This window comes from Aplysia californica, unplaced genomic scaffold (assembly GCF_000002075.1).
Source record: "Aplysia californica isolate F4 #8 unplaced genomic scaffold, AplCal3.0 scaffold00624, whole genome shotgun sequence".
In the NCBI taxonomy this organism is placed as follows: Eukaryota; Metazoa; Mollusca; class Gastropoda; order Aplysiida; family Aplysiidae; genus Aplysia; species Aplysia californica.
In genome coordinates this window covers 107,549-118,031 of record NW_004797894.1, presented here as the reverse complement: position 1 = coordinate 118,031, position 10,483 = coordinate 107,549, and the positions used below count along the sequence as shown (strand labels likewise).

Sequence of the window (10,483 nt, the reverse complement as noted above, 5' to 3'; positions counted from 1 at the left end):
TATGTAATGAACACATTTATTTCCTACTTTAGGTTTGTAATGTATGCTTCCCAGAAAGTTGGGTTTTTTCAGAATGCTCTCAGGTCTGCTGGGGTAATAGTATAGATTGCGAAGCACAATGCTGTTGAGTCAGGATTTGCGCTATACAAAATGCTATCTATTATTATAATTATTATTGTTATCTTTATCTACCGGGGATCTTCTGGAGAACTTGAGAGTCTGATCCCTGTCCCCCAAACTCCGATTTTTAAGGAGAATTCTTAGAAAAGTTCTTATTTTCGGTCATAAAGTAATTGGCAGGCCCGTGCTAATATAAACGGCCGTTTCCACATGCACAACATATCTTTATAGGTATTGAGTTAATCACTGCTAATTTTATTTATTTATTTTACAAACTCTATCACAAATGGACATGACAGCGCGGCTACACGTTCAGTGAAAGGCTCCGTGGCATGACATGTGTCCCTTGTCCCATCTCTTCCAGGATCCAGGCCGCAAACGAAGAATAATTTGTCAAAAAACTAAAACTTGTCTCAAATCACTTGTACGGCTTAACAAAACCTTTGTCCAATTACATCTGCATAGTGTGTGTGTGCGTGTGTGTGTATATGTGTGTGTGTGTGTGTGTGTGTGTGTGTGGGTGTGCGTGTGTGAGTGTGCGTGCATGTATAATATGTGTGGTGAAACACCAAACCAATGTGCCTGCATCTGGACAATAAAGACTTATCTTAATTTACCCTATCCTATGAATAATACTTCCTAAATTTTTCTCAATTCGAGAATTTTGGACCCATCAGTTTTTTCCGTGGAGCCCATCAAATATCTACACAATCTTCCACAAAACATGAGCTAGTGTAGAGAGAAAGTGCTGCGCCGCATGGCCGTCGACAGGAAGGGGTTCGGTTCCGGCTGGCTGTCCGTCATGGTGACCTTCATCGACTGCCGCGACTTGCTGGCGGCCCGCACCGTGTCCAGCACCGTCTGCACGTAGAAGCAGTCCTCAAAGGTCGCGGCAGCCTCGAGAGGGCCCCCGCTCCATCCTTGCCTCTCCTCCACCTGCTGGAAGGCATCGCGCACCGACTCCATCATGCGGATGACGCCTTTCATGTAGGCCACGGGGATGTCCCCGCGAACCTTCTCGCTGATGCCCAGAGAGTCAATGTCCTTGTAGTTGACCGGGTCGAAGTGGAGGAGCTCCTCTTTGACGCGATCGTGCTTTTGGCCGTAGAGGTCTGCCCCCTTGAGAACGAGCCGCCCTTTCGTACCGACGATGATGACCTCTTGGACAAACTGACCCGGCACATGCCCGTTCAAGGTCACCGTCGCGCAAGCACCTCCGTCCAGCTCCATCTGAAACGAGCAGAAATCGTCGCTGGTGATTTCCCGTATACCCTTAATGTGCTCCGTCTGCTTGGTGTACGTTTTGAGCATCCCTTGCACCCGCGTGGCTCGCTGCCCTGTCACATGACTCAGCAGATCCACGATCATCCCGCCGTACATGTTCAGCGCGCCCCCACCCATCATCTCGTCGCACATCCAATCAAAAGTCGTCCTCAATCGCTGCCCGTAATGCACTTTGACCTCACAAATCGTAGGCTCCCCCAGGAAACCGTCTTTCACCAGCGACCTCATTTTTACCACGGACGGCAGGAAGCGTAGGCCGTTACACATGAGCGACATGAGTCGCGGGTAGTAGCGCGAGGCGTGTACCATCGGCAGCGTGTCGTGGCTCCGCGGGCCAGATGGAGGACTGCACAGGACGTGTTTCCCGATGCCCAAAGCCTTGGCGGCGATGTGAGCCTGGAGGTGTGGAGAACAGCTGATGACCACCAGGTCAACGTCCTTGTGCAGGAGAACCTGACGAGCAAGAAAAATTAAGAAATAAATGCGAAACTCTTATTATAATCTTGACCATTATCATCATCATCATAAATAAATACAGTACCAGAATTGAAACAGACATCAGCGACCTTGGCTCGCCATTCATTTCTCCACTTCCCGTTTCTCTAAAAAATCCTACATATTATCCTGATGTTTATCCATCACCCATCTGTTCAGGTTTTCAAAACAAGTTTCTCTGGTCATAATAATAATGTTTTGATAGTAATAATAATAATAATAATCATCATCATCATCATAAAATAATAATAATAATCAAACTAATCTACTTATAATCCTCATCACCATCATCATTATTAACATCATCATCATAATTGTAATGCAGATCATTTTTTTTATAGCACCTACTCAAGTGTGAACACAGGTGTAAGAGAAAAAGGTCAAAGCATGAGCTCATGTTTTGAACTCAAGACAGAAACCAAACTATTATTAAATATTCTGACAAACGCTTGGAAACGTTTTAAGAGACTCAAAATTTACAAACAACTTTGCCTCTAATACATCGCGTTGTATCAAGACTGATGATTTTATATATATATAAAGTGCAACAACTTCATAATGATTGACCAGAAAACTCCAGGAACACAAATTTCCAAATTTATCAAGATATTCAGTACCTCTGGAACTTAACTTTTTCTAGTCCCTGTGCAGCAGAAATCCCCCCGCCCCTCCCACCCCCAACCCCTCTCTCACAAATATGAGCATACAATCCATCCTAATCCATGTCAACATGTGGGTGGTTGCCGGGCGCTTTAGTGTGGTTAGCTTCTTCTTTCCTATCAAACATCTATCGTCCTTATTAAATCTGAGCTTCTTCTTTTTTATGTTTGCTACTCTCTTGTAAACACCTCTAATCTTCTGGCACTCATATATAACCTTTTATGCAGTTGCGAGGGCTGTAAAACCTCTACTAAAACAAAACCAGTTAACATTTAGTCTAAGTTTGAATAAAAAAGCAAGGTCTCCCACTCCCCTCCCTCCCTTCCCTCTCCACCCCCCCCCCCCCCCCCCTTCCACCTTGTCGACGTCTGTGGTGAAAGTGCTGATGTCCAGGTCCTCCGACATCTCCTGTGCCTCGGCCGTAGTGCGCGCCCACAGGGCCACCACCTCCAGGCCGCACGACTTGAGCATGGGAATGTAGCATCTGACCAGAGCAAACATAGTTACAGAACATTACCTAATAATATCAATAACAATGATAAGAATGATGATGATGATGATGATAATAATAGTAATAATAATGATAATAATAATAATAATAATAATAATAATAATAATAATGATAATAAAAATATTAATAATAATAATGATAATGATAATAATAATAATTAAATAATAAAAAATAATAATAATAACAATAATAATAATAATAATAATAATAATAATAATAAATAATAATAAAAACAATAATAACAATAATAATAATAATAATAATAATAATCTATTACTTTCAATCCTCTTGCACTTTAAATGAAACTTTTAGAATTTTAATGACAGTAGTGCAGTATTTCAAGAGAGCGAAACTACAAGATCATGGTCTCTTCCATTGTCTTTAGGTAAATAGTAAGAGTTTTACAGCACTTGCAACACAATAAGGTCATATATATATTTTTAAGTGCCGAAGACTAGAGGTGTTACAAGAGAGTAACAAACATAAAAAAGAAGGAGGAGAGATCAGGACGATAGATGTTCGATAGGAAAGAAGAAAAGCAAACCACACCAGAGCACCCAGCAACCACCCGCATTGTCTGGCTCACCTCATGGCTGGAGTATTGCCAAACACTCCCACACCAGGCAGCATTTTTCTCATCGTTGTTACCGTGGGCAAGGTTTGGGGCCTGCCACAAGTCCCCAACGATCCTCCACCAGTTGAGAAGTCGAGTCCTCTAAAAAGGCAGCTGCATGCCTCAAGCCAAGCTTGCTACTACTGTAGTCCTTCTCACAAACGACTCTGAGTACAATTTACAAATAACTGCAGAGGCCATTATAATACTGAAACTTGAATCTGGAGAAAATGAAAAGAAAAGTCAATTCACTCTTGCTTAAAAACGAAAACAATACTATACAAACAATTTTTTAAAGGTAGAAACCCACTAGACTAACTAGTGCGTTCATTCTTTGAATTAGTAAGTTTTTACAATCATTTTCACTGCCATGTTGTATACAGGGCATGTACTTTTTTGGGGGGCTATTTCAACATATTTTTTATAGCTGTGAAACAGTGAAAAATGGCCACTAAAACTGTGACAAATCATATATGTGGTCACAAACTACCTGTCTGGAACGACAGAGTGTTTCCCTAAATAGCCACACTTTCTTCATTTTAGTAAAATTTTGCAATGTTAGCAAAGCCTCCAAAAAAAAAAAAAAATGTACACATAACAACAATGAGGTTGAAGAACTATCCAGCACACACAAGAAGAATGAGATATTACTTTTTTCGGAGGAGAAGGAGTTCCGCAGAGGGCAGGCCGACCAGAATATAACAAAGAGGGCTTAGAGGGGATATTTTGAGCAGGGTAGACCCTTCCTTAAAAAACCTGTTACCCTAACCCCTCACCCCAACCCTACCTAACTCTCTTGTATATAGAATGCTCAGTGGACCTAGTCACGGTAAGTGCCTGCCAGCCCTCTGCGGAACTCCTCCCCTTTTTTTACAGCAATTGTTACTTTAGTACGAGTAGATGATAGTACTTTTGGTTCAATTAAAAACATCAATCATCAATGTTTCAAAAACTGTTTTGTTATACACGTGTAGGCCCATATTGAGAGTCAAAATTCATTTTAGGCCTATAAAATCTAGATTGAATCAAGAAAGTTTTAAGTCTATTTAAATGAGACAGGATCAGGAGAGTATGATCAGGAAAATCTTACACAGTGTTGACATCTCCCAACAAAATTTAGCAGCTGACATTTAATTGTTGTCAGTTCGACAAGAAATGAAATGCTTTATATTGAGGTACTGCTTGCTGTTCATATCATGAGCTTGTTTCGTGGGTATTGACCCATATTAACATTGACACTATAGTCTACAATCTATAGTGCTTAGATTGTGATCTCATATCTAGTCTAGTCTAGATCTAGATCAAGATTTAGATTAGATCTAAATCTAGATTTAGATTCTCGAATAGACATCAGATCATCTCTAGATTTAGATCTTAGCAAAATCTCCCCAAAAAAGGGGCAAAAAAGAATGAAGTGACTATTTCTCAGAACGTTCAGGAAAATAAAGTTGAACTCTATTTCTCCTAACCTAGCGGTTTCCGATCTCGAGATTTTTGGGTTATTTGCGAGATTTAGGCATCATCTTTTCATTCTGCCATTTGGCGAGGACTGGGGAAGCATTTTTTGCATCGAATTCAATTTCTAGAGCTAGATCTAAAGATTTTTAAATGTCTGAATATTCAGATAGATTTAAATTATAGGGAGGACTTCCGTAACGAGCGAACACTATGAGACAGAGCAGAATTGAGGGCTTGGGTAGGGGTAGGGGTAGGGGTAAGGGTAGGGTTAGGGTTAGGGGTAGGGGTAGGGGTAGGGTTAGGGTTAGAAAAGGTCTAGAGGCCTCTTCTTTGTGTTTGATGGGTGGTCGCTCGTTACGGAAGTCATAACTTCTGTTGTGGTTGGGGCAACGGTACGTTCCCGGACTATACTTTGAACCTTCAAAAGGTACACTTGCGAGAAAACAAGACCGCTCAACCTTGGTAGTTACCTAGATTTCTTTTTTGCACTTAGTCACCCAGCAAAACTAAAACGACTATTCGGACTCGAGTCCGAAAATGTTATTCGGACTCTGATTCTTGTCCAGCATGACATCATTTCCGACTTCTGACTTCCTGTGACTCGTGACTCCCGCTTCCTGTCCTGCCTCACTCGTGACTCGCCTCTGGCTGGGTAGAGACCGGGATCACTTCGGATAAAATGGCGTTTTGTGCAGGAGCCGAGTTTTTATATAGACTATGAATTTGAGGCCGGCCTGAAAAGTTATAGCGCTTCTAATAAATGTTTATTTGTCAAGAGGTCATCAGAAGCAATTAAAGATGGCTCGTCAGCGTGTGTCGTGGGTCGGAGGGGCGAAAAATCCTTCATGATGCATGTGAAAAAAAAAATCCCTCCACATTCCCCCCCCCCCTTTCACACCTTACACACACAGACATTCACACACAGACATTCACACAAACATTCACACACACATACACACACAGGCTACTCCATGACCATTCGCTCATTATCTCGACAACGGCAACGGAAACCGTGTTCTGAGAAATAGAGTCAAGTATTTTCCCGAACCTTGGCTTTGATCTATCTCTACTGAAGTCAGGGTAGTTTATCAATATCCATCGACACTCTCCTCGTCTTTAACAATGTTTAGCAGACATCACATTCGTATCTCAAATTCAAGATTCATCAGGAGTCAAGAAGACGATTTCGACTCTCTCAAATTAAATCCAAGAGAATTTAAGGAGAGTTCACCTCTGGGATTAAATAAGTTTTAACGAAATAGCCGTTTAAACTCAGTAAAGCACATTATTCCTTATTAGTAAATTACATTCACAAGAAAATGTAATAAAGCAACTTTACTCTCTGTACTATTTCAGTGATGGGTCCCAAGAGGAAAACATTTCAACTCATTAAAATATTATTAGAAAACATTAATCTAAACACCGGAAAACTCTTCAATGATGAAAACAAGTTAGGCCTAAACTCCTTGATGTCCGCTGTTAGTAAAAGTATAATTAATACGTCTACTCATAATTAACAAAACAAAAAAATCCGCGATGCCTGCTCCTGGAGTTTCAAAGACATAATGATTATAATATTACAATAAAACATACAAGTATAATAATATTATAATTTTCATACCTAGGTGATAGCGGTGATTTGTTATTCTTTTTAATAAATTTTGGTACTGTTAAATGTAAGGGGAATAACCGTAAAATTTAGTTTATTGAAAGTGAGGTGCTGTTCACGTCCCCTTGTTTGTAATTTGCTGGAAACTTTTTTTGCGAGATGTTTAGGATTTTTTTTTTTATGGCGCTCGCAACTGCATAAGGTCATAACTATTATGAACGACTTTTGCGAGATCGGGTGGATTTCCTGACCCGACCTCTCTTTTCGTTGGTCTGAAATCAAAAGCCCATTATCGACTTTCCTGTCTATGCTGCCGTCACTCCTGTTGCTGTCGTCCCGTTGTTGTTGTTGTTTGTTGTTGTTGTCGTCGTTGATGTTGATGTTGTGGCCTTTGTGTTTTATATGGGGCAAAAGTAAAGTTCCCTGTGCTGACCTCTCTTTGAATTTGAAGGTTAAATGACCAGAAGTTGGCGCAATTTCCACAACTCTCGGTTGAGAAAGGGTATGCCTTCTACTACTAATTAGTTAAATCAATGCCTTACTAAGAAAGTATAATATAATTAATTTACTGTTTCATAAATTCATATACCTCACTTCGGAGGTGTAACACTTAGAAAGGTTTTGTTTTTTAGTAAGTTGTAGCCCAGTTAGCCTTATTTGGTCATATATTAAGTGCTGAAGATTAGAGAGGTGTAACAAAGAGAGTAACAAACAACAAAGGAGAAAGATACAAGGACGACGTTCAGGTATTTCACAGGTAAGAAGGAGCAAACCACAATAGAGACCCCGCCAACCACGCCCCCACACACATACAGAGAGAGAGAGAGAGAGAGAGAGAGAGAGAGAGAGAGAGAGAGAGAGAGAGAGAATGAGAGAGAGAGAGAGAGAGAGAGAGAGAGAGAGAGAGAGAGAGAGAGAGAGAGAGAGAAATAGAAGATAATAAATAAAGAGTACGAATAAAGAAATTGAGACACAGATGTTGGACCAAGCTAAGTATATCTCCACCACAGATCTGCAGAAGTATATTAATGTTTAGGGCCGGTATCCTTCATGTATGAGTTAAGGTTTAGTGAGAGATTTACGGCACGCACTTGCAAGACAATAAAGTTATGTAAGTGCCGAAGATTAGAGGTGTTGCATAAGCAAAAGAGAATGAGTAAACGTTCAGAGAGCGAAAGAGAGAGGAGGGAAAGGAATGAGGAGGCATGAGCATAATTTGTTTTTTTAATGTAGGTGATTTGTTTGCTCACGTCCCCATTGCATAAATTAGAGAATTCAGGAGGCAGGCTGTTGGTTAGTGTCAACCCTGGATGAGTGCAAAACAGCATTTCAGCAGACGTACCCAGACACTAAAAAAATCTCTCCCTATTTTAGTAAGAGTTTTACGGCACTTGCAACACAATATGGTCATATAAGTGCCGAAAATTAGAGGTGTTACAAGCGAGTAACAAACACAAAAAAAGGAGGAGAATAATGACGATAGACGTTTGATAGGAAAGAAGAAGCAAACCACACCAGAGCACCCGCCAACCATCCCCAAAAATTTCTCCACATGGGAATGGAACTCCAAATGTTTTTGAAGCACTGTCAAACAAAATACTATGTAACTACACGATAAGTATGTCTTGAGAGGGTGGTGATATGACAATGTATGGACGAGTTTGGATCTATGCATGATGTGACAGCACACATCAACAAGCATGTCCATATATATTTCTGGACCAAATCTTTAGTTTAAGTTTTAGTAGAGGTTTTACGGCACTCGCAACTGCATAAGGTCATATGAGCGCCAGAAGATTAGAGGTTTGTTTGTTTGTTTTAGTAGAAGTTTTACGGCGCTCACAACTGCATAAGGCCATATGAGCGCCAGAAGATTAGAGCTGTTACAAGAGAGTAACAAACATAAAAAAGAAGAAGGGGAGATAAGGACGATAGATGTTTGACAGGAAAGAAGAAGCAAACCACACCAGAGCACCCGCCAACCACCCACAGATTAGAGGTGTTACAAGAGAGTAACAAACATTAAAAAAAGAAGAAGGGGAGATAAGGACGATAGATCTTTGATAGGAAAGAAAAAGCAAACCACACCAGAGCACCCGCCAACCACCCACGGACCAAATCAATTTATTTTATCTTTAAAGTACAATGTAGTTGTTTTTACACCCCCCCCCCCCCCCCCCCTCGACACAATCTAGTTCATTTTGGAAGGAGCCTTCCTTCCTTCCCAGCGTGTTAAGGCCAACCCGGGCTGAAAGTGATACAGTATGATACAGTATCTCAGCAGAAAGCTGAGACACTCAAAATTAGTCTATAAAAATTTCTCCCCACTCAGAAATAATCAAATTCCTGCTTGTGACAGCGAAGTGCGTAACCATTACACAAGAGACGCTGGGAGGAAAAAACGGTGAATTGTTCTCTGTTTAATGCCCCTAAGAATGTTCACTATTAGGTTATTTAAGAGACGGAACCTCCGAGTTTAACATCCATCTTCAAAAGGACCGAGCCAAATAGGAAAATCAGGTTATTTAATTTAAGAGACGGGACCTCCGAGTTTAACATCCATCTTCAAAAGGACCGAGCCAAATAGGAAAATCATGTATTGTGTCTTTCCCAAGGATACAACTTCGGACTGAGCTGAGGCTCACTCAAACCTGCAAACTCGCAATCTCTTGATTACGGGTCCAGTACCCTAACCACTAGGCCACCAACACACCACTCAAAAGAGAGTCACACAAAACAGCTCAACAACAAAACACAAAGAAACCCCAAAAGCTTGTACAAAAACTGCATGTTTTATTTCATTACATCAGGTGTTTGAGGGGTCGGAGGGGCGTTGGGGGGGGGGGGGGGTGTTGGGAAGAGGGGATTAGCTGATTAGAAGTGAGATCACAGCAAGTACTACTTCAGCTTAGTTTTGCAGGACAGCATATACAATAAGCATCTACTGATGGTAATAAAAATAAGTGGACGCATATATATAATATAATGCAGACACATCATTCTGGTTCATAAAATATGGCCACCGTTATAATAATATAATCAGTAGTGGTAGTAAGGCTGTTTATATTTCATAAATTCAAATGGCACACCAGAGCTCCAAACGGTAACACAGCAACAACAGCCATCACTGCGACATAAAACGGGCAAGCTACGTCCCAAGAAATAGTTTTATTTAGTCGCCTTTCACAGAAAAGATTGAGACAACCAGGAGAGGTTGACAAACTAGTAGAAGAATCTAGTTTGTGTGACAAATCTCCAGCAAGCTGTCTAATCTAAATGTACAAAGTCCAGAAAGCAACATTGTTCTTGAAAGAGAAAAAACTTAATTTCATTCTATTTTTCTGGTTTAAACATCTTCACGTGCTTATTCTAACATTTAGAGTTTGAATTCTGATAAAAGTATTCATCTGACAGATGTAAGCGATACCAAAGATTAAGAAAGTGCAATGAAAAAATGAATGGCAAAATTTTGAACTTAAGCCCATCAAGCAGGTAGCTGATGAAATACAGCCTACTTCAAACAAGATCTGGATCATCATCATAAGGTTGGTGACAGCGGAGTTATATATTATACTGACTGCAAAATCTAAGGACAGATATATATGTGTAGCAACACGACAATTCAAGACGAGTGACTTGTCAAACTCAGTTGTTTCAGAAAATTGTGTAAAAATCTCAATTTCCTCAAACCTGAGTGTTTCTAACCAATTCACCTTCAAGTGACGACAGTGGA

At 40.6% G+C, this 10,483-nt stretch overlaps 1 protein-coding gene across 3 annotated transcripts; it reads right to left on the bottom strand.

Moving 5' to 3' along the window:
- Positions 1-648: 648 nt before the first annotated feature.
- LOC101864714 (glucose-fructose oxidoreductase domain-containing protein 1) lies at positions 649-6,591 on the bottom strand. 3 transcript variants are annotated; one of them, XM_005107712.3, is made up of 4 exons: positions 6,481-6,591; positions 3,657-3,904; positions 2,917-3,043; positions 649-1,857 (listed from the first exon to the last, which is right to left on the bottom strand). In XM_005107712.3, the coding sequence occupies exons 2-4, from the start codon at positions 3,707-3,709 to the stop codon at positions 850-852; spliced, it is 1,188 nt and encodes a 395-aa protein (XP_005107769.1). In that variant the 5' UTR covers positions 3,710-3,904; positions 6,481-6,591; the 3' UTR covers positions 649-849. The 3 variants fall into 3 exon arrangements, with proteins under 3 accessions (XP_005107769.1, XP_035828144.1, XP_005107768.1); XM_035972251.1 differs by lacking the exon at positions 6,481-6,591 and adding an exon at positions 6,373-6,468; XM_005107711.3 differs by lacking the exon at positions 6,481-6,591 and adding an exon at positions 6,190-6,365.
- Between the last annotated feature and the right edge of the window lie 3,892 nt (positions 6,592-10,483).